Raw genomic sequence first — 25,208 nt, forward strand, 5'->3', positions numbered from 1 at the left:
GGGGCTCCCAGCACAAGAAGGGCATGGATATATTGGAGAGAGTCCAGAGGAGGGCCACTAGGATGATCAGAGGGATGGAGCACCTCTCCAATGAGGACAGGCTGAGGGAGTTGGGGTTGTTCAGCCTGTAGACAGTTCCCTCTATCTGCATTTTCTTTCCTTTTCATTCTAATACCGTCGTTGACACAGGTTAGATGAGGTTCCAGACAGTGTCAGATTTATTAACGTCTCTCTTGTGATTTTTCTTAGACCTCCACAGTACTCCCCCTCCCTGCCAGCCTGCCAGTGTGACACTGAGCACTAGTAGCCATGTGTGTGACATTGGGTTTGCGACAAAACGATGCAGTCAGCCATAACTACTGACCTTCAGCTTCACCTCCCTCTGTTGAACATTTTTTTTTGCATGACAGAGAATAGCTTGTTTATTTTTCACTTCATTGATAAACCTTCTCACGTGGAAAAAAAGGCATTTCTTGTTCAACAAAAATAATTTTTGCTTTAGCAGACAGCTGTTTTCATGCAGATAATCCATAGTAATATATATTTCTTTTCATTATTAATCTTCATTTCCTATTGCTCTACATATGTTGACTGATACTGTGCAAAGTGATAAAATAATACATAGTTTTACTTTGAATGAACTTTCATGTTAAAAATATTGAAATGATGTGCCATTATTTTTCGAAACCAAGAGACAAAAAGGGATTTCTATAAAGGTAAAGATCATCTGGAAAGGTTGTAGGGTAACAGTTCATGGCTAGCTCTTTTTATCTGTATTAGTTATGCTGTATATAGAATGACTGTAGTGAGCCAGTAAAAGTCCTTTTTGTTTTGTTTTAGTTCCTCATATGACCTTATATTGACTATTTTTTTCCTTTCCTTTTCTTTTCTTTCTTTTTTTTTTTTCCTCGTAAGGAAAATATGTAACTAGTAGTGTGTGCTATTCAGTAGATATGTCAAAGTCAAACACTTGTTATAGACAGAGCTTAATATTGCTGTGGTTTCAAACTGACATAATTAAATTAGTCACATATTTAGGTGCCCTTACTGGAGGAGGTAATTTCCCTACAATGAGAAATATTTTTATCATATTTTTCCTCTTGCCTGATACATCTTAGTAATGTTTCAGGAATTTTGCAAGTAAGCTTCAATTTGTTCAAAAGAAAAAAGAAAAAATATATAAAAGAAAAAATAAAGCACTTTGGGCAACAGAAGAGCAAGATTGCACTAAAGAGTTATTAGTTATATTTGTCATGAAGCTGTGAGGCCAGTTTGCCAAACATCGTCAACAGAAGTAGAGATGGTGATGCTGAAGAGGAGCACCAGGAAGCAAGGCCGATGCTGAGTGATGGTTTCCTGGCCACCTCCAACCACTCTCATTGCTGCCAGGCCTCTGATCCATCGTTTGCTCATGCTCACTCTTTTCTTTGGGCAATATATTAGCTTCTGCTGGAGCTAATTGTGTTGTCACAAATTTTCTGGATCCGGAGTTCAAAGGCACAATTACAGAACAGTCTGGTCAAGACTCCGCCAGCCAAATGGGTGAGACTTCAGGATGTATTGTGTCAATGACCTTGACAAAACCTAAGCATGAGACTGGTGCCAAAATCTGAGTAACCTTCCTGCATCTATCCCAAATCTTTTAAGAATCAGTTGTTTAAAATGTTTTTATCTGCTTTACATGCAAAGTGCACATAATTTTTTATTTTTATTTTTTTCAAAACCACTATTGCTGACAGCTTTCAGTAGTGAACGTCATTGTGTGAGCACCTTCTCAAGATTAACTTTTGAATGTCTGGAAAGGCTTGTTAAAAACTTGTCAAAAAGCCTGAAGTGTTCCTGTTAGTATATAGATAATACAAGTGGTCTTTTGCATCATTTGTATTTGTTTTCAGGCTGGTTTTACTTCCAATACATACTCTCAGAAAACCTCCCCAGAGCATGTCCATTGTATTTTAACACAAGATCTTTCTGGGCTTTCCTTTTCTGTCACCCTAACATTAATTAACTGCAGGAGGGCAATGTGCTGGGCCCCATTATAAGCATAACAACTTTAATGGGATATCTGCAGCAGTTTTACGTGTGTGTGTGTGTGTGTCTGTAAGTATTGGTTGCCATGGACATGCCAATAGAAGTGCTTAGCGTAGAGCCATTTTATTGACATGAAGGTACATTATCTTTCCGAGTTAATTATCAAACCATAAGAAATGTAAACAGGGTCTAAGATAAGAACTTTGCTTTCTGTCCAAAGCTTCTTTTTTTGCATCCTTTGATCTAAGTTTCTGCATCCTTTGATCTAAGTTTTTTTTGTTGTTGTTTTTTTTTTTTCCTATATAGGAGACTGTTCTCCTACATCCTCTGTATCCTACTAAACCGATCCCTCCAAATAAGTCCCCTTTGCATCCTCTGCGGGTTTCCCTTGCTGACTGTTTAAACCCTGGACCTTTTAGCCACTTGTCCTCCATCATGTGTGATGTTCATGAGAATCCTTATAGCCCTTACTGTCACAACTCTTTGTACAATAAGGTGAGCGTCAAGTGTGGTGTGACTCAAGAGTATTGCCAGCCTTTTATCCCTTTAAATCTAGGCAGAATCTAGCTGAGCCATTAGAATTCAGTGCCAGTGGGTGGTCTGGGAGATGCTTGTCAGAAGAGCCCATGTCTCCAGTCCCTGGAGACACTGGAGTCCCTGGAGTACTGCTTTTCCTTCCCTCAATGAACTTTTGCTGGGGTTTGCTTCCTCCAGACCAGCTAGGACAGAGCTCTTCCACTCTTCATTTACAATGTTTCTCTGAAGGAGAAATAATCTATGTCATTCCTCATGCTCAAGTCCTTTAACATTTACCCATACCAAAGTAATGATCTGTATTCTTGGGGACTGAGGGAAAGAAGACTAACTTGAGAGAAATATGAACTTTTTCCAGCAGCTTTTTCTATCATTCTGACAAGCAGTTGTCTCTTGCCAATGCAACAGGAATCACGCCGTTACTGACATTTCCATCTTCTCTGAAACAGCGATGAAGGAATTAGACAAAATGTCAGTAGACCAAGGTGTGTGGGTGACAGGGCTGGCTAATAAGCTTTACAAGGCCAAATACTGGGCCCTACATCTTAACTGAGGTCTTTTCAAAGAGCTGTTGGAATGAGGTCCTTATAATATCTCAAGAAAGCCCCAGTCTAGTGTTAGAAAAGCACCAGATGTGGAAGCCCAGAGAAGACATACTGTTTGGACCACTCAGATACATCCTGTCTATATCCTATTTTTCCAGCAGAGAATATGGCTGCAAACACTCAGTTCTTCATTCTGGCAGAGATAATTCCACTCTGAAATGTATGGTGCACTTCACTTGGAGTACAAGAGTTTAAAACACAGGCATTAAGTGTTGTTTCTTTAGGCTACATCAAGGTTTCCTCAGCAGGGGAACACAAGGGTTAAATCCACATGACTAGTTTCAGGCCCACTTGGAGCTGAGACAGCTACGGAGAGAAGTAGCAGCTCCACAGAAAACATGTGTTGGTCAATAGTTAGAGTCTGAAGGAAGCACCTGAAAATGTCTTTCTATCCCCATTGATTATAAACAGAATTTGGGTTAATAGACAACATAAAGAGTGTCCCATGTTATCTCCTACTGCCCTGTGGGAGTTATAGTAAAATTTACCATTTTACTCATGTATTGGGATGGACACAAAATAACAATAGTAATTAAAAAAACCATCACCCTTCCATTCTGTCTTTGAATCATCTTGGGAAAAACCACCTTTTCACATCTGCTAGGCTGGGTTTTGTTCTCTATTTTAATTTTTACTAAACTGGGCTGACATGTTTATTTAGGCAGTAATGATTTTATGATAAAATATTTTTCAATAACTGTCCTGGTTCGTTGCAGGCCATTTACATGAACAACCAAACAGTTTATGAGACTGATGAAGCCAATTTTTATAACGAAAATGGGTGTTAGCTGTTGATAATGAAAACACTGCTAGAAACTCAGTGTTTTAGATCTATATAGATCTAAATAGATTTTAGATCTATATAGACTATATAGATCTATATAAGACTACAAAGACTGCATTTTTTTGTTGTTGTTAATTTCAAGTTAGTAGTTTTATCAAACAGGGATATTCTTGCTGAATAACTTATTAAATATGGAAATTTTTGCTGTTTCTGAGTTCTCATAGCACTGTGCACCCCAAACTCTTCCATTGAATGCAGAGGTCATAGGACAGCCCAGCCTGTGTATTTGCGCTCTACCTATACGGGGATTATTACAAGGCCTATTCATCTGCAAGTTTTATCTCAACTAACTTTTGTCATTCCAAGCAACCTTTGTGAGTTTTTCTAACTGATAAATGTAGGCACTCCTCTTTGATGTCAACAGGTTCTTCCTGTACAATATAAATCCAAGAGTTACATCATCTCTTTGATTTCTCCCATTCTTCATACATCATAAATTGTCTCCTTTACTTGGATCATTTTTTACTGTTAGCAGAGGTACATCAAAGAATTTTTCTGTAAGCTTCATACATCTGTAAACAGCTCTTATTTTATTTTATATTAATAAATATATTTATATATTCTTATTTTCATGTTGGACTTGGCTCTTGGCTCTCTTTAAGTCTGCAACTTTCCAGGGTTGAGCAGCATCATCCATAGCCCATAATTCACTGAGTGTTATATTCTATTAAAGAAAAGCTCAGATGATCCTTTAATTCAACTTTTTTTTTTTTTTTTTGGTAGCAGTGGCATTTTGAATGGTTATGTTATTGGCAAGCTAATTAGGAGTTCTGTGTTTTAGATGAGGCCCTAATACTGACTTGCTGTGAGGATTCATGCAAAAAAGTTCATATATTTGGGCTTCTGATTGACTTCCAATCATCATCCCTCTTATGTAAGTGAATTAGGTTCCTAGCTTTTATCAAGAACATGTAAAATGATAATAGTTGTTGTTCTCCATGGGCATCCCTTAATTCAGCTAAAGGAGCTAGTCTTTGTTCCAGTCCTTTAAGATTTAGTGAAAACCCATGGGAACCTATAAAGTTAACCATTATTAGTGAAAAAAAACATGCTAGTAAATAGCTGCAGTAAAATGCATTGTATTTCTAAATTAATGTCACCCTCCAGGTGGGTGTGGCCCAATGGTTTAGGAAACAGAATAATCAGATTTTAATATTGGACTTGTTTAATAGAAACAGAGTTTTATTTACACAAGCAGGAAATATTCACCATTTAAAATTATTTTTAATGGTTCTGTTTTGGTCTACAGCGTTAATGTTCCTTGGTGATCAAAGGAAGTTTGATTTTGGTGTTATTCACGATTGATTTTTAACATGAGTCAATATATGTAGATAAAAAACATGCAGTGACCCTGTCTCCTGCACCACACAACAAGTCTGAGCTATTCATTAAAAAAAAAAAAAAGAAAAAAAAGTTTAGCTTATTACAAATAGTTAAGTAATAGAAAACTTAGCACAGTAGACAAAGTATCAGCTATTGAAACTTAAACTTATTAGACCTCTTGTGTAAAAGGCATAAATATTTAAGAAATTTCTTTTTATTCTCTACTAAACCTGGACTGTTGTATCTGAAGATTTCTTAGGGTTCCCCCTCTCTAGTCATTGTCCTTTGGGTTAAGGGATAATATGAGCCATGACTTGCCATGACTTGGACTCGATGATCCTTGTGGGTTACATCCAACTCAGCATATTCTGTGATTGTATGATACTCCAGCCATCCAGTAAAAACATGCTCTGTGTCCAGATGTATATACACGTCTTATTTCTGTATGTAAACATAATTAAAGTTTTATCTCAATGAACCGTCCAAGAGAATATTAAGAAGGAAGTTGTATTGCTAGCTATGTGTTGTATTTTGCTTCATCTTCCACTAGAGGGCAAAGTCCACTGCCATGAATTCTTTTGTTCATTTAAAATACGTTGTAAATACACTATTGACAATGGACAGGATGTGAGGGTGAGTAGACTTGATAATTTCCATCTGCACTTTCACTTTAAAATTACCGTATACAAACATTTGCTCAGATTTTTTTTTTTATTTAAACAAAACAAAACAAACAAAAAAATAAAACAGCAACAACATAACAGAATGATCACCTTCTGCTACTTGTATTGGGGAAGGTAGATATGGTGAGCTCCTATAATCAGTATCATTTCGTTTGTTGGCTCAGGGTGTAAAAAAATGGCAGCTGACTATCTGAAATGCTGTACTGAAAGGGTACGGTGCTGTTGTTCAGGCAGATTAGACCCAGCACTGAGCTGTTTTTGTTTGAAGCCCGACCAGGTGCCTGAATCTTTGTAGCTGATGGAATTACACAGATTAAGCTGAAAGATAGCTCTGACAGGATTTCTACACTCCTTGGTCTTGAAAAGTGACAGCTTTGATACAGTTGTCACTGGACATACTGTTATGATGGACTGTGTCTTTTTCTCTTACTTAACAGACCAGTTAAAGCAAACAGGAGTCCTGCTCTGGTATCTTCTGGAATAAAATATTTATATGAGTTGATCTTTATATATTAAAAGTTCATTTTCTCTTTCATTGGAATAAAATAGCTCTGAAAGGTGGATGAGACTGCAACTCTTGTAGTGACAGAGAGCCTGAGCCATTAAGACCCATGGCTGATTTCAAAATTTGATTCCTCTGGCAGTCCCCAGGCCTTAAACAGAGGACTGTGTTGGGTGGCAGAGCTCAGCTGCTGGCACAAGTCCCTTGGTACTCCCTGGGGGTCCTGAGACGAAGTGGAGTCTCCTCCTGAGAAGGGAAATAGGCCTCTGCCACTGACATTGCCTCCCTGAGGTGGACCCCAGGGAGGGACCCCACTGCACATACATGCATGTCACTGCACATACATGCACATACATGCATGCCAAGGGATTCTGATTGTCTCTGATCTTGAGAAGTCTCACCATAATCAGATAATCTGGGCATCATCTAGGCAGAGGGGCTGCAAGAAATCAGGACAGCATGTGGCCTGATGAACATGAGCTTCCATTTTCCAGGTGTCAATTCCCATTGTTGATCCTTTGAAGGGGATCAGTCCCAGTCCCTTCTCCTGCAGGCTCTACCTGAGTCATCTACTCTGTTAAGGGAAAGGAGACGTTTGTTTTTTTCTAGCCATCAGGTCAGCTGCAGAAGATCAGAAGAACATGAAGGCACTACTGCCATAAATATCTGTCAGGGCAGAGAGCATTAGATTTTGGGAAACTGGTAGTCATTTTGAAGTAGAAGGCAATGAACTGTCCTAGTGAAAAGGCAGGGATGGGGATGGGGTCTGTGGTGTGCAGTTCTCATAACTGGAGACTGCCTCTTGGTCCCTCTTGACTTGCAAACTCCCTTTTCTGTTTCTGTCATCAAGGGAAGAGAACACAATTCACGTATGTCCCTCCAAAAGTCTCCCCGTTGTTTAAATATTTAGCGGCACAGTCTTGAAAATGGGTTGGAAGGAAGGTGTTTTTGAAAGAGGTATGGGAAATGTTAAAAAATGGCCATTTTTGTACCTTATCAGACACATGAGAAGAGGTCACAGGACCAGTCTTGCAGAGGACCAGTTTTCTTTAATATACGAGTCTGGGCTCAAGTCAATTTCATTGCTTTTCCTGGGCCTAAATGGAGTTTTCTTGAAATCACTGAGTATTGTCATGTTGGAAAGGTATTCTTTCATAATCATTTTCAGGTCTGTAGGCTCACATGTAAGCAGAATATTTAAAGGGAATCTTTTTTTTTTTTTTTTTTAATGAAATCGGTGTTTACCTCACCATCCAATCTCTTACTCACTGGAGTTTGTATTTGATTAATAGTTGCATAGTGGGAATTGACATTCTGTGAATGCAGCAGCCTTTCAGGGTTGCCATGGAAAAGCACTTTTCTCCCAGACATCATCCCAGCTGCTTTTATTTCCAGAAGTGAGTTTCTTTCTCTCTTTTGAACTTTGATATGTAAATGCTGGATTTCCACATCTGTACTTGTGTTAAGTATGTTGTGGTTGATCATCCTTCCACTATCTGTGCTGAGAACAATTGCTTTAGTATAGGAGAAGAAAATCAGAAGCAAACAAGCCAGTTAATTATTGCTCTGCTACAAATTGGATGTCCTAGTTGGGAAAGTATTAATGTTTAATATTGCTGTCTCTCCTTTGTATATTCTCTTATTGCATTCCTTGGGCTTAGTGAGCCATTTTAATCATATCATGCTTAGGTGACATTTCTATTACTTTGGACTTAGTTTGATAATGCCTGCAGAAAATGCCTCTAGAGTTCTTGCTCAGCACATCTTCAAAGAAAAGCATTTAGACTAAAGCACTTTAGCAGTATCTTAACTTGGTAATCAATTGCTTTCTTTGAAGCCATCAGATTAGCAACAGAACAGGGAGGTAATTTAAGCTCAACAGGAGCCACAGCAGCATGCACTTAATGTGGAGATGTCTTAGTCTTGCACCACCTGGAAAGAGCTCTGCTACCCACTCATGCAGATACAGCTCTCCCAAAGGGAAAAAATAATAATTAATAAATAAATATATAAATAAAAGAATCAACTACTGCATGTAACGCATAAAAAAAAGCCTGTCTGTCTTTATTTCCACTAGGAGAAGCTGTTAATGGTAGAAGCCTGGTATTTCTTCAGTGTAATTCTGTTCACTTAGAAAACACACACAAAAAGCATTGTTTTCATGAACACAGTAGGATCAAACCCCAGCAGACCCTGACCATACTTCAAAATCAAAATTTGCACAGGGAACACTGTGCCTAGAAGTGTACAGACTTCCTCTTGGAATACACAGCTGATTCTTTTTCTTTCTGCCTTTACATTTACACAGCCAGCCTCTGCTGGATTAGCCGAAAGCATGCTCAAATACCAAGAAGTGCTTTATAATACTTTGTCTTCATTCCTAGAAGTTTCTACATAATTTAAAACTTGAGTTCGGACATATGTCTGGCATTCTAGGATGATTGTGTGTAGTTTTCTGCAAAGTAGATTTCAGGAAGACATTTTTAACACATACAACAATGTCAAATATAAGAGAAAGTCTGGCCCTAGCTAGCAACTAATTTCTGAGAAATCTTTATCTTAGCCTTCTGTATCTTCAGATTAATACATTTTAGGACAACAAGAAAAGGAAACACAACAGCCCAAATAGCACATCACTCCTAATATCTGCTTCTAATGTTGGTTTGTGAAAGGAATTAATTCTATGACACATCCTGTGGTGATGGGGACAAACTTGCCATAGACTGGAGGCTGCTCCTGATGCTAAGAACGTGTCCGACGGTTGAATTTTGGACTGGATACAATTCCATATCCATAGAAATTTGAAACCAGTGAAAATGAGAATGTTAAAAATAATCTTTATAAATAGTCTGGCAAATGGGAGCTGCAACATGGGGCCATGTCTTTTCTTGTAAGATAGTAATAAAAACAAAAGACAAGAATATAAAAAGAACAGAAGTAAATTTGTGTGAAAAATATCAAACAAGATTGGATGGGTAAACAAATGATAATTATATACTTTTAATCAAAGACAGTGAAAACCAGTCAAAAGCATGTGGATTCAAACACAGACACAAAAGGAAAAACAAACAAACAAAACAAACAAACACATAATAAATGGAACCTACTCCAAAACATTCAGAGCTATGGAGAAAATTGTATTTTAGACCTCACTGAACACAGATGTTTCTAGAGAATTTCCTGCTGCTTTTTCAGATTGTAAATAACTCTTTTGAGGCATTGAGAAAAAGTAAAAACATTGAAAGCTGATGAACCTTTGGAAACTTTACATTTTAAAGGAAAAATTGGTGCAATTAGAATTCACTTAACTTTTATTGCAGGTATTGATATAATGTGTACTCTGAAATATGGCCTTAATTAACTCCACTTCCAGTTATGTTTAAAAAAAAGTATAATAAAATTAGTTCTGGTGAAATTCCAAGTATGTACTTACAGCTTGGTATAAGGAAGATGATCTTTACCTGTGTTTCAGAGATGCTATGAACTTCAAGGCATTAGTATCTTTTGTGTCTTTTTTTTTTTTTTCATTTTTGGAAAAAAATGTTTTGAACTTTGATGAAGAGGTCATATATAATAAACTGTAAGTTATAATACTTTTTTTTTTTTTTCCCCATACGTAAACAGTGGCTATCATTTTCATAGTTAGGGAGAATATGATCTTAATACAAATTTTAATGTTTGTTGACAGTGTTGAAGTTGAACCTGGCCTGGGAAAGGGCAGCCCAAGGAAAACTGATGCAATTCTGGGCCTCTGTGTGTTTCCACCAGTTCCCTACCAGCTTCACTTACCTCTGAGATAAGCAATCTCCACCACTAAGACTTACAGTTCCTGTAGCCTCTAGTTATTCAGATGCAAATCTTTCCATTGCACTTTGATCTGGTGCCCCTCCAGGGCTCTGTCCTTGGAGAACCTGCCAGGGAACAGTGTCTACAGTAGTTGTCCCTGTTGTACAGATCCTTACTCCTATCAGGAAAGAGTTTGGTAGTCTTTGAGTTAATAAAAGCAAAAATACAGTAGTGTATAGTAATGATTTGCAATTTAATCAGTATGCTCTACTGCATACCTGGCTGAAGGCACAATATTAGTCTTTGTTACAATCACCATTTCTACTTTATATTTCCTTACAGAGAGATGAAAGTTGCAAAAGAATCGGTTGCTTAACTGACTGAATCTTTGAAACTGATTTTATAGTGTCATTTCAGAGAAACTACACACATCATAATTATAAATTGTCTGTTTCCATTATTTATTTTCTCTCTCTTTAGTTGAGGGTAGTTCTTGCTCTGCTGATGTGGGCATATACCATTTATTATTACTCTAGATTTCATGCACTTGTACTCAGAAAAAGTGGTTATCCAGGAAACAGTTTTATAAAAGTGTTTGCTGGTTATGCCTCTATAAATAAACATTTTTAGTCTTTGAAATGAACAGTGGATTGAGTGCACCCTCAGCAAGTTTGCCAATGACACCAAGCTGTGTGGTGCAGTCAGCACGCTGGAGGGAAGGGATGCCATCCAGAGGGACCTGGACGCCATCCAGAGGGACCTGGACAAGCTGGAGAGGTGGGCCTGTGTGAACCTCAAGAAGTTTAACAAAGCCAAATGCAAAGTCCTTCATCTGAGCCAAGGCAATTCCAAGCAAAAATACTGGCTGGGCAGAGAGAGTGGATTGGGAGCAAGCCTGACGAGAAGGATCTAGGGGTGTTGGTTGGCAAGAAGCTCAAAATAAGCTGGCAATGTGGTCTTGCAGCCCAGACAGACAACCGTATCCTGGGCTGCATCAGAAGCATGGACAGCAGGTCAAGGGAGGTGATTGTCCCACTCTACTCTGTTCTTGTGAGACCTCACTTGGACTGCTGTGTTCAGCCCTGGGGCCCCCAGCACAAGAAGGACATGGACCTATTAGAGCAAGTCCAGAGGTGGGCCACAAAGACGATCAAAGGGCTGGAGCATCTCCCCTATGAGGACAAGATGAGAGAGCTGGGGTAGTTTTGCCTGGAGAAGAGAAGGCTCTGGGGAGACCTGATAGCAGCCTTCCAGTACCTAGGAAAAAGCTGGGGAGAGACTCTTTGTCAGGAAGTGGAGTTATAGCACAAGTGGGAATGTCTTTAAACTAAAAGATGGTAGGTTTAGATTAGATATTAGGAAGAAATTCTTTACTCAGAGGGTGGTGAGGCACTGGAGCAGGTTTCCCACAGAAATTATGGATGCCCAATCCCTGGAAGTGTTCAGGGCCAGGTTGGATGGGGCTTTGAGCAACCTGGTCTGGTGGGAGGTGGCCTTCACATGGTGGGGAGGCTGGAACTAGATGGTTTTTAAGGTGCCTTCCAATCTAAACTATTCTATGATTAAAGATTTAATGGAGTATTTTGAAAGAATGGTATAAAAGTGAATGTTTTCTGGCTACTTTATTGGAAACATTCTTATTTCTTATGTATATTACCTCTTACTGATTCCAAAGAGTTTTAAACCTGTGTCTCAATTATCAAAGGTTGTAGATCCTCTAGAGAGTGACTTAGACTTGTGAAAAAGGTCTTATATTGAGAACACTTCAGAAAGCTTTATATTAGTTGAGGCAGCTGTGATTCATAGCACAATAAAAGTAAATTGACCTTTTAAAGGCAAATATGTCTTGCTGATTACTCTACAGAGCTAAATGAACAAAGGTCTAACTAAGATGTTATATAACTGCCCCTTTTCTAAGCTTTGGCCGAGTCTTTACAAGGTTATTTTGGCCAGGTAGGTAATTTCTCTTTGAACTTAAATGCTGTAAATACTTGTATATTGTCAGGATATTCTAATCTCTTCAGTACAATTTTCACAGCCACAAAAACAGATATGTTTAGTTTGCTCTTTCACTGTTCTTAGAAATAATCGTGTCACTTCACCAGAAAACTGTGTGAGACTCAGAAAAATTAAGAATCATTAATCACTTTATAAGAATAATGTAGAATTTTATAACTGGCCAAAGAATCAAGAACAGAAATTATAAAAGCAATATTATCATCGTCCAACATAAACAGATGCAATTCTTCTAAATTAGAAGGAAAACAAATAGGGCTCCCTGCCAGCTGCTTTGACCTGGGGATGGAAGACTGCCAGTGACAGAACAGGATGAGGTCTCACGAAGACAACACACCAGTAAAAAGTACAGAGTCCAAATTACATTCACACTTCAGATCTTGTGGACATGGGGGCACATTCCTCTATGACTCTGAAGGATGATAGTCACACAATGCCTAGTAAGGAACAGTTAATCCTACCTTGTTCTGCCTACCTTGCATTTCTGTTACTTTTAAGCTGATTTTCTGGTACTATGTGTTTGATAGCTCATCTTTGCAGAGAAATGACCTTCATATTCTGAGGATCTTTTTCCTGTGCTTAAGTCTGTATGTTGTACTGTGATCCAGGTACAAGGCTGAGTTTAATCAGTTAGGCTATATGTCCTGTTAAGTGTCCTCTGAACACCCTAGGTTAACCACCATGCAGAGAGAAAAAGAAACAGGTGCCAATGCCCTGCTTTAGCACTTGCCCAGACACCTGAAATAACCAAGTATAGTGCCCGTCGCAGCTTGTAGAAGTTCAAACTTCTCTCACTTTCTTCCAAAAGAATCAAATACTTACACATGGAGCTGCAGAAAGCAAGTGCACTGAGACACCATTTTCTATCCTGCTTGGGGGACTCTAGTAATGTGCACTCGAGAACACAAAAATCATAAAGAAAAATCAGAGAGGAAGGGATAAGACTTGTGGCCTCTTGGCTAAACTGTGGAGAAAAAGCATGGGGCCTGTTCCACAGAAGGCTGACATGTTTCAAATTACATTGACACGTTATGGAAATAAGACAGGAATAGGCTTTCAGGTTGTTAGGATGAACTCACCCAGGCCAAAGCACTCATCTCCTTCACATCTGGCAGAGATAGAGCTATATGATTACAGGGAAGAACCCAACATCCTCCTTTTAGGGACCTGCAAGACTAAGTGTTATTTCAGCAGAAGGGATGTAGTACTTTTTGATGTTCTCCGTAGTCACTCAAGTACTACTGAAAGTCTTTATAAATCTAGGTAGTTGTGACTTTCTAGACCCCACGTCATGGCAAAACTAGGCCTTCAGACCTCTGACTAGTATGCAGTCTTCTACAATAATTCTTCAAGGTTTTTACGAGAGAAATCTTGTGAAAACAGACTTTAGAAAATTGTATGTTATTCATTTCCTTGCTACGTCTTAACTTCTGCATTAACTTTTCTTCCCATCATTAATCAGTGAAGTCCTTGAAATCCTCTCACTTCTTTTCTTTCAATTAAATCTCTACAAAGTATTCAATATTAACAGTGTCTGTCCAGAAAACATAGATAACTTTCTGTCTTCATGGGGACTGTTATTTGCATTCACTATGCTATCAAAGTAAAACAAACAAAGATACATTTTGGAGGAAAAAAAATAAATATATGATCATTTGTCAGGCCTAAGGAGGGACTCGACACCTCATTCTTAAGGAACAAAGTAAGGCAGAATCAGTAGGAATTTCAGGTAAGCACAGTAGGCAATGAATACCAGCAAGAAAGACTAGGACTAGATAATACAATAAAAGTGCATTTTTCATTGATTGGCTGCATGAGCAATTTGAGAAAAAGAGTTGCTGAGTTCACTACCTGACTAGGTAGGTTTCCTTACCCTAGTAGTGGAAGTCCTTCTTCTCAGAGGGCTTAGCTGCACATCAGAAAATAAACAGAACATGATCAATACCTCCTGTGTTCTTTTTGTGATTCTTAATTATTTTCTGGAATACAGAAATGCCATATTCTGGTGAGACAATAAGTAATTCAACACAGGGTTCATTTAATGAAATAAGTTTGCTAATACACTGGAGGTGTTGCTAGAAATTTGTCCCTGTATATCATTAAGAATTGTCTAACCTCAGTAGCTGCAGGATGCTGGGTTTGGAAATGGGACTTCTGTCTCCTGTGTGAGCTGTTAAACACCTCCTGTATTTGTTGTAAAGAGCTGTGCTGCAGCAGTGGGGTGGTGCAAGGTTTGTGGGCTGCCTTGGTCGTTGTGCCAAATGAAATCAAGAGTCAGGTCTGCGGCGGGGGGAGGGATGTTGCTGCTGACATCTAGTTCCCTTACCCCTTCCTTAACTTTCCTTTGTCTAAAATTATTTCCTTGCCTAAATTTATTGAATAAATACATTAAATAAATGTATTGCCTAAAGTTATTAATTTGCCTTTCCATTTTGAGGAAGGAAAAAAGAAGAGAAAAATGTTAAATGACTAAAAATTGCTGCTGTTGTTGTAAGACTTGGCTCCTGATTCCCTGAAAATGAAGCAGGGCAAATTTTCAAAAGTAGAGCGCAATACAGAACAAATCCATAATGTAATTATAAACAGTATGTGCCACTTCAATGTCACACTTTTTTTTTATAGGGTTAGATTGGCAGATCAGCTTTACACCTTAAGAGTTAATTTTCTAGGGCAAGACCAGTATTTTCTTAAGCAACACATCATTTGCTAATGTATTATTTGTTCTAAATACCAAAACAAAGTAGTGCTTTTGACACATTGAACTTTGAAGGCTTCTTCCAACCTTATCTTTCTACAATTCTAAAATACCAAAGCTCCGATATTTTCCATGACCTTTGCTCTAAAGAGGATGCTGAATCTGAAAACTTCACAAACTTGTGGTCTTAATATTGCCTATATATGTTCTGTCTTATCCTGTATTCTGTTCAAATCTTATTGAAATATGTATGGCTCTTCATTTGAATATCATCCATCAAACTCAATTACTCAGATGCAAATCCTATAGTACTCAAAACACACTGGAAAATTATAAAGTCCTTTCTGCACAAACTAATTACTGTGATATAGCTCTTTATTTATTTATTTATTTATTTTTAATTAACTGTTTGCATGATTTATGTATCTGAAATGTAAGATTAAGGAGAGGTCCTTTAGAGGTGATTTAAGAAGACTTATTCAAAGTGATAGAAATATGACCAGTTTTAACTAACTTTATGTGCATTATCTCATACTGAATGCATTGTAAGGCAGATGCCCTTGCTGTGATTTTGACTTGAGATGACTCTTTCAAACTGGAAAGTGATTTATCTTTCCCCACCCTTTTAATTATGGGAATATGATATAACAGAGAACATACCTTGAAATAGACAGGATCAGTAAACATACAGATACTGTTGAACACAAGGAACTCATTACATTGCTGTCCTTTGCACGACTGAGTGTACTGTCTTTCATTGTTAAAATGGTGTGACATTTTATACAGAATTTGAACTGATAACTGATTTTCTTTTCCTGTTTTTAACCTCATGCTCCCTCCAACCCGTGACATCTTGGCTTGGCAGCCCAGTCATCCCATAGTGCCTATTCCAGAAAATGAAACACTCAGCTCTAAAGAGGTAATCAGTTGACATTTAATGGGTTTATGCATTTGAATGCTAGCTTAATCTTTTATTTATGTAACATATGTATGAGTTGATGAGCAAAAATGTGCTGAGCTCACAAACCTGCTCTTGTCCAGTGCATGAGCTAGATAAACATTAATTATTCTTAATGATTAAAAAGAAAGGAAAGAAAAAGAAAAAAAAACACCAAAAAACAGAGTTGTTTTGGAGGCTGTGCTGTTTCTGTGAATTTGAGGTAACACTAACATTTACATTTCAGGTTTCTGGTATGTCCTGTTGGGATGATACCAAGTGGGATTTGTTAAATTATGCAGTAAGCCCCATTTAAATCATACATTCCCCAATTTCTGGTCACTGGTATAGCTTCTGTTTTAAACACCAGATGCAAGAACTGCCAGAATCTCTTAGGACAATTAGTTGTTGAGAATTTTGTAAAGGACTGTCAAGAAATCTTCAGACAGCATGCAAAGAGGTAGTTTGCCCAACATCAAAATTCGGTGCCAGTTTTATTTGACTTTGAAGGAGCACACAAATCTTCCTGAAATCTATATTCAGTGGCTGATTCCTTACTACTTTCACATCTCTACACAGTGGTTATCACCATAGATAATTCACTCAAAGAAATCTGAAGTGAAAATCTGATCTGCTACACATTCTTACTTTTCTCTTGAGACAGAGCATATAAAAATTAAAAAGGTTCTGCAGGAACAAACAATGAGTTTATTTATTTATTTATTTATTTATTTTTCCTAACAGGATCATGAACATGAATATGAATTATTGTCTCAATATTGAAATCAACACATATAATTTAATTAACTATCATATTCTTTACTGCAGGCTTTAGAATATAATGAACATCCTTAATTAAAAGTCATTTTCTACATTATTTTAGAAATTTATGTAAAAATGCATCACTTACTATGAATAAGAGCAGTATGAGTACAGCTATGACACAGGAATGAATTTTTACTACTGAGACTGGGTACATTCTCACAATTAAATCACAAGTTTTTAGATGGGTTTAACAACATAGACAAGAATAATTGCATTTTTGTTAACACTATTTTTCTTATTTTAAAATTAGATTCTAGTCTTGCTAAAAGCAGCAAAATGAGCATTTAAATAAATTAAATGGATGTTTGCCAATAATTGTTACCAAATGTGTGACTTTCGAGTAGTTTTGCAAAATATTGATGGAGTTTTGAGTGCAAGACCTTCACATGTTGGAGGCAGAAGTTTTGCCTGACTTCTGATTTTGTTGACAGAGCCTGTCAATATATCCTTACAGTTAATCTTGGTTTCTGCTGTTAAAAAGTAGAAAAAGAAAAAGAAAAAGAAAAAGAAAAAGAAAAAGAAAAAGAAAAAGAAAAAGAAAAAGAAAAAGAAAAAGAAAAAGAAAAAGAAAAAGAAAGAAAAAGAAAAAGAAAAAGAAAAAGAAAAAGAAAAAGAAAAAGAAAAAGAAAAAGAAAAAGAAAAAAGGTAGACAGCTCACCTGTTGGGTTGATCAACAGGCTGCTGTTCAACACCAGGAGAATATGAGACATGAACATAGCCTTTCATTCTCATGTGCATCCCCAGCCTCTCTGGTCAGGGATCCAGGGACTTAGAGTTACTTCATCTTTTTCTTTGTCAGTTTGTTTGAATCTTCACTGCAGCTTTCCAGATGCCTCCCTTTCTCCTTGCCCTTCCTACTTGTTTCTACACCACCAATTCCCCTTACTCTGCCTCCCAGGAGCCATTCCTTGGTTCTCTCAAATACAGTTGCTATGGTTTATATTGTGGATCTTTCCAAAGTAAGCCCCAAGACGCCTTCGCAAAATAAAGTTAGACAATTAACACCTTGCTGAGCTTCTCGGATTTTTTTTATTTTCTTCTGTGAAGCTTCTGAAAGGAACCTATCTTAACTCTAGTAACAGTTTGTGCTGAATTTACACTTTATAATCTTACATAACCCACAAGGCTCCACCTAATTTAAAATGTCCTTTATTATCAGTGAAATCCTGTTTGGATGCTGAACTGGTTAGGAATAGTTCTGTCATGTGATAAGGCCAATGTTACTCTTACTGCTGCAATAAAAACTATATTTCTCTGTCTCTGCCCTCACTAACCATTTCTTCTTTATCTAAAATTACTTGTAAGCTCAACTTCTTAACTTCTTCCCATTTGGTGTTCCTCACTCAGAGCTAAAAACTGTGAGAGAAAGTCAGTGCAATTTATGCAATTCCAGAAAAAGAATGGGTGGTCAAAGGCTCGGTGAAACATAAGCATTTCCTTGGCTCCTTGAAAGGAGTGAGAGAAGGGAAAAGGGAAGATGTTGCTACCGTGTACTTAATAATTCATATTGTTTTCCTCAAAGTGAAGTATTCACTGGAAAAAAAAAAGTTGTTACTTTTGTGTTTAGAAGAACAGCATTCTATTCCTCATGCAGCTTCAGCTTCTTTCTGTAACATGAAGCAAATCAGATCTTCTACTTTCTTGTGAAAGCAGGAGAACAAATAACGGATTTTCCTCCCCGTGAAATCCTTCTCTACAACCAGCACTTTTTAGTTGGAGGAGATCTGAAGGATACACCTGTAAAACCTAACCAAGAGATAGACAGTAATTTCCAATACTTATGGTCTTCCTTTAACCTAGTGTTTGCCCATATTATGGTGTGTGACTGACATAAAAATTACTTTCACAACTGTACTGTCAGAATATTTAGAGAGAACATAGGGCATATGTCCCTGCAGAGTTATAAAAAGCCATTGCATACAGGTGCTAAATGTACATACTCATTCCCCTCATTCATATACAATTTACAAAATCCCAAATTTATAATGCAATTAATTTAGGTTCACATAATCTTTTGCTGCAGCTGTTACTATCTCTCATCTATTTGTTATTCCTAAAAAAGCTGAAATAATTATTTGAGACCTAGCATTTTGAATGTAAGGTCAGCATTCATAAAAAGAGCTCATGAGAAAATGCTGATCCCATTGACATCAGAGGAGACAGTATTTCACTGAGACACTTTTGTGCAGATTCCTCCCACCTCCCTTCCTTCCTTCCATCCTCCTTCCTTTCTTTCTCTTTCTTTCTTTCTCTTTTTCTCTTTCTTTCTTTCTCTCTTTTTCTTTCTTTCTTTCTTTCTCTTTCTTTCTTTCTTTCTTTCTTTCTTTTTCTTTCTCTTTCTTTCTCTCTCTCCCTCTCTTTCTCTTTGTCTTTCTCTCTCTCTCTTTCTCTCTCTTTCTCTCTTTCTGTCTTTCTCTCTTTCTCTCTCTCTCTCTCTTCATTCCTTCCTTCCTTCCCTCCCTCCCTCCTTTCTTTCTTTCTTTCTGTCTCTCTGTCTCTTTGTCTCTCTGTCTCTCTCTTTCTCTCTGTCTCTCCCCCCCCTCTTTCTCTCCCCCCCTCTTTCTCTCTCTTTCTTTTTCTTTCTTTCTTTCTTTTCTTTCTTTTCTTCCTTCCTTCCTTCCTTTCTTCCTTTCTCATTTTTTTTTTTAATAAGGGAAACAATCTTTTTTGCTCTGCTTTAATCAAATTTAATACCAAAAGTTCTTGAAATTATGAATTCTATGAAAATGTCGATAAGGCCCAAAGTTCTGTTATACATTGCTCTTTATCTTTATTTACTTAAGGAATGTTTCTGGTCAGAGGTCAACATTACTATTAATCATTAAAAGATTCTACATATAAGAAGAAAATGCACCCATTACATGGTAGAATCCTTGTACTAAAGAATTTATGTAAGGGTTTTTATGTTACACCAAAGATCCAACCCATTCGTAACACTGCTGATGTGCAGAGTTTATAAACTATCCAAGGAATTAGAGTGTATTAGGTTATTCATAAACAATGCATATACAGAGACTAGGCATAGAGATTATAAGCAGCATAAGGCAGCAAATAAAGGAAAGGGCACCAGTAATACATATAAAAAAAGCTCGCAGATATTGAAAATTAGAAAATCTTTTGACGTCACTTTCCTCCAAAATAACCGTTCCGACTTGACCTGTAATATTCCAAAATATTTTGAAACAAAATGAACAAGACCTCTCTGAATCAATAGTCTCAGTGTCCTTAGTTTATTTTGTCCAAACCAAGGACCATAGCACTAGACTGTCTCCATATCATCATAACATTTCATTTAACTTTATAGTTTCATTTATTTGAAAATATAATGATATTGCAAAGGAACATTACAAGTAAGAACATCTACTGCTTTTACTAAGGGAATAAGAATTTCAAATGTTAGCTGGGATAAATTCTTTAATCTCATAACGGATGGGCTACTAATGAGGAACAGTAAGCTACAGTCTTCTGATATCTACAAATAGAAAGGCAGGTCCAAATGACATAAGTTTTTAAATTCTGAAAAAAAAAATCAGCAGAGATCATTTATATTTAGTTTATACTTTATAATGCTTTAAGCTTTATAAATTTTAATACTTTATACTCACAATGGGAAATTTATATTTGCAACAGGTATTTGGGCAATACTTTTTGACAGCTTCAATGATATCTCCTTGCTTTAAGTAAAAAGTTTCAGTTGTAGCCTATGGACATGAAAGGGCATATTAGATCACCAAGCATTAACAAGGGAAAATGTTTTCTGAATTTATGGGGTATTATTTCTAATGTGATCTCTATAAAAAGAATTACAGTAAGTGTATTACTTACATGCTGAATTTACATTAAAAAGTCTAAAAGGGTACTAATGCACAGGCTATTTAAAATGATATGGAGAAAATATGAAATGTCAGCATGTCACTTAAACTGCCATTTTAATCTAATTCTATCTGGCTTTAAGAAAAATCTGTTGTATTTAGTCTCCTTTAAATAATAGCAGGAATAATGTACAGTAATTTCAGTGGAAAAGAAATTGCTCTGAATATGTAGTCAGAACACACGTGTAGTTTGACGAGGATTTTTTATTATGCAAATACTTATGTAATTCATGAATAATTAGAATCATAGAACCACAGAAAAATCAGCTACAGTGTTTCACCACTCATGATGAAAATATTTTTCCTTATGGGCAGTTAAAATTTCCCCACTGGTTTCCTCTTATCCTTTCACTATAAAAACCTGCATTCTCTCTAAATCCTCTCTAAGTAGCTGGAGAGGGAGAACAGATAACCCTTCACTTACTCTTCAAATTAAACAAGCCCTGTAGCTTCCCCTCATGTGTCATATGGCATTGGAATGGGTTGCCCAAGGAGGTGGTGGAGTCACCGTCCTTGCAGGTATTTAAGGGAAGTTTTGACATGGACATTAGGGACATGGTTTCGTGAGTGATACTGGTGGCAGGGGGGATGGTTGGACTAGATGATCTTGGAGGTCTTTTCTAACCTTAATGATTCTGTGATATGCCTTTCCCAGAAATCAGGAAACTCCCCAAACCATCCTGATTGCTCTCCATTGGGCTTTTTCTGGTTGGTTGATGTCTCTTTTCTATTCTATCCAAAAAATGGAAGCTATGTTCCAGATGCAGCCTCACTAGTGCCTGTCAGAGAATAATGACTTCCCTCACAACCTATGAGGAATGGCATATGGCTATGCTCTAATTAATGCAGCCTGATATGAGGTTAGCCTTCATCACCACACAGGTGTACAGATCCTCCTTCAGTTTGGTGTCAGCCAGCCCTGAGGTCTCTGTGTGACTGCACAGCTGGTCAGTCCCTGGCCTACCTTTGTATTGGATTGTTCACTCACCCAGCCTAGATGTAAGACTTTGCATTTGCCTTTGTTCGCAAAGCTCCTGCTGGGCCATTCCTCCAGCCCGGCAAAGTGCTCCAGAATAGGAGCCATACCCTCAGCTTAGCAGTCTGTGTCTGCTCTCCAAGTTAGGACCATCCACAGACATCAGGGGCTTGCATGCTCATCCACCACACAAGCCCCTTCTGGAGTTGTCAGATAGCATTGACCTAAGCCACCCATGACACCTGGAACAGTGACTTTGAATAGTTAACTACTACATTTTCTGGTGGTCCCACCAGTTATTTATCCATTATAAACAAATACTGACCTCTGTAGTACACCCTCCTCCTCATTGGGTACAAGGCTTCTATTGAAGAGTGTGGAAAGCCTTTCTAAGGTAGAAGAAAACAATATCAGTGCCATGTGACCACAAGGTTGGCCACATGCCGTGTCTTCCTGGGCTATGGTCATACAAGGAATTGGAAGCCCAACATGTGCATTTAGCCAAGGTAATGCTTTGCCTTTTGAAATTTGCTATGTGCATATTTGCTTCCTTAAACATGCCAATGCATGAAAAACATCCTAAGCCCTATAAGCATAGTTATAAATTAACAGTGCAGGAAAACAAAAGATGATGTATGAAGTTGTCTGTCCACCAGCAAAACAATTGTAGTCCTGTACCTGATTATTTTATGGCAGTTTTTATGCTCCTCTCGACTTTGTTTTCACTTCTTCTTTCTTTTGTTCTTCTTAATACAGGTCACCAATGAAAGAGGTTCTATTTAGCTACAGTGGTGAGTATTACTATTTTTATGACTTGTCTACAGTCACAGTTAGAATATGTAACTACAGATTTAGTGTCATTTTAATAAATTGTTGTGTATGGGTTTGCTTTGAAAAGATGGTAGGATGCTTTAGCAACACAGTGTTTGGATAATAAGCAGGCTATTTTTGGTGAGTGATTTTCTATTAATAATTACTAATGCTGAATAATTCCACTTCTTAGCTTAAAGTCAAAATTTAATTAATTGTAAGTGGGATGCAATCAAACAGCTGGAAAGAACTGAGGTATGGCCTAGGATTGGATTGTGTGGTAATATCATTGAAATAAGTTGAGTATTATTTTATACTTGAGTGCATAACCACATAGTACCATTAAAATGAATAGTGTGCTATAATTAAACAATACCATATTGAAAATAATATGCTATACTTGACACAATATAGTACTCAACTTGGAAGGTCAGCAAATAGGTAATATAGAAAAGGCTAAAGTGTTCAATACCTTTTCCAGTTTCACTCTTCACAAAAAGAGGCTAATTATGACTAAAAATTTGATTCAGTTAATATTAAGAATTTTGTAGTAGGAACATAGAATAGGAAAAGAACATTTTAAGGAATCCTGAGGTGAAATGGGTGTATTCGGGATGGCACAGCCCAATGAAACCCCCTTAAACATTTAACCAAAGCTATTTCTCAAACTAGCAATTAGCAAAATGAGCAAATACCCAGAAAACTGGGGAAAGGCAAAGACAATGTCATATCTAACAAAGAAGGAAATGAAAGTCTAAAGACTTATAGAAAAGCCAGTCCAAATATTATTTCCAAGATACTGGAAAAAAGTATTAAGCAATCCATTTGTAGGCACCTAGAGAATAGCAAGCAGATAAGAGAACTTGCACAGGGACACATCAGAAACAAATCCTATCAAGTTGACCTCATTTCCTTCTTTGACAGCAAAACATATATAGGGGATGTGGTTGACACAGTGCATCTTCAACACAGTCGCACATGACATTCATAAGCAAGCAAAGCAGAAATGGGCTAAATTAAATTCACATAAGGTAGATGTGCAACTGATTGGAAAGCTGGACTTTGAGAACAACCATTTGCTGCTAAAATGGGAGAACATCTCACAGAGACTTCCATAATGCCATCTTCAAGTTCTAGCACTATAAAATATTAACTACTTGGTTACTTGAATGGACAGTACATTTACTAGATTTGCAGATAATCCTCATCTGGGAAGATTTGCAAGCAGTTTGGAAGACAGGATTAAAATCCAAAAACATACTTATATTAGAGGGATGGCTGGAAATCAAATTATAAAATTCATTAAAGACAATTACAAGGAACAATGCAAAGCACAGACAGAAATTGAATGACAATAATAAGGCAGGAGAGAACCTGAGAATTACAGGGGACCACAAAGTGAATCTGAGTTGGAGAGGCAATGTTCTTACGAAAAATGTCATTCAAGGGAAATACTGAAAGGAGTGTTTATAGTATAATGGAGGTAATTACTCATTTCTGTTCAGTGTTAGTGAAGAATCAGTTGCAGTATTGTGTTCTGTCCTGAGCAATTTTAGAAAGGGAGACTGGAGGTGTAGAAAACAAATGGGAGATTTAGAAAAGATTTAAAGGTTTCAGTTTCTTCACACAGAAGAAAAGAAATAAAGACAGAGATGAGGCACAACAGGTTATATCTCTTTATAATGTGTTATAAAAGGATATTAGTCACTTCTCTATCCTCCCTGAGAGTAGGAGGAAAAGAAATGGGCCTTAAGTTTCAGAAAGAGGGATTTAATTTAGAATTAGGGTTGTTGCAGCTACATGGGAATTTAAGCACTTAAACAGTTTTTCTCAGGTTGCTGCAAAGGCAGGCAAGAGAAGTGGCTGAATATTTCTTCATGTCTTTTTTTTTTTTTCCTGTGAAAATATGAGTTACATTTATCAGTCAGACCATCAGGTTATATAAAGAAGGAAAACCAAGTGAGCTTGGTGCATGCTACTTATACAGTTTACAAATCTTTATTTTTTGCTACATGTATTCATGTGAAAACTCTTCTTTTGCAGCCCCAAATTAGGATCAAGAGCTAAAACCGTATTTTCAGACCTGTTCCTATACTGAGGAGGAGTCCATGACACTAATGTTATTTAAAGCACCATTTTTTAAAAATTTGCTTCCAGTATGCTAATAGTAAAGCAGCAATAACAATAAAATATTCTTTCATGAGATAATCTTATGTATTAGCATAATTAACCCCAGAGATACACACATGAATGTGCCATATTTATGTACCACTTCTTGAAGTGCTTGCCAGTTTAAGAGAGGCCTAAAGTAACACAGCATATTTTATTTAGGAATAATACAAATGTCGAAATTGAATAAAGCTGTATTTTTGTTGCAAAGTGTTTGTTGTGATTCTTATCTTCACTTCTGTAAATCTGGCTCTGCATAGTTCAAATAGCTGAGACTGGATGTCAGCATCATTGGGAAAGGAATGTTCCCACGCTCTTAGCCTTGGTCACGTTCTGCCATCATGCAGAGGCTTTGTGAAATGCTCAAGGAATTTTTCACTTTTGTGTCAGCACCTAAAGCAATCAGCAAACACACTGGTTCTTCCCTGTCATGAAGTGTTCATAGCCCTGTGACATCTGGTGAAGGCAGACAGAGCTGATAACTCTGTGCTAGCAAACATGGAAGAACCACTGCCTTCCTCTCTACTTTGCATTGTTCTTTTTGACCCTGAGCTGTTTCCACAGACTGAGTGTTCCCCGAGCTTGCATCTTAAACAATCT

At 37.3% G+C, this 25,208-nt stretch overlaps 1 protein-coding gene across 4 annotated transcripts in view; it reads left to right on the plus strand.

Moving 5' to 3' along the window:
- MLIP (muscular LMNA interacting protein) overlaps window positions 1–24,818 on the plus strand; it is a 113,877-nt gene extending 89,059 nt beyond the window's left edge. For all 4 annotated transcript variants that reach the window (XM_083829219.1, XM_083829220.1, XM_083829221.1 and 1 more), the window contains 3 exons: window positions 15,885–15,938; window positions 22,386–22,420; window positions 24,483–24,818. In XM_083829219.1, coding sequence (XP_083685345.1) covers window positions 15,885–15,938; window positions 22,386–22,412 — 81 coding nt within the window. In that variant the 3' untranslated portion in view covers window positions 22,413–22,420; window positions 24,483–24,818. The remainder of the gene's footprint in view (window positions 1–15,884; window positions 15,939–22,385; window positions 22,421–24,482) is intronic.
- Window positions 24,819–25,208: the final 390 nt, after the last annotated feature.

This window comes from Anser anser (assembly GCF_964211835.1).
Source record: "Anser anser genome assembly, chromosome: 3".
Classification (NCBI taxonomy): domain Eukaryota; kingdom Metazoa; phylum Chordata; class Aves; order Anseriformes; family Anatidae; genus Anser; species Anser anser.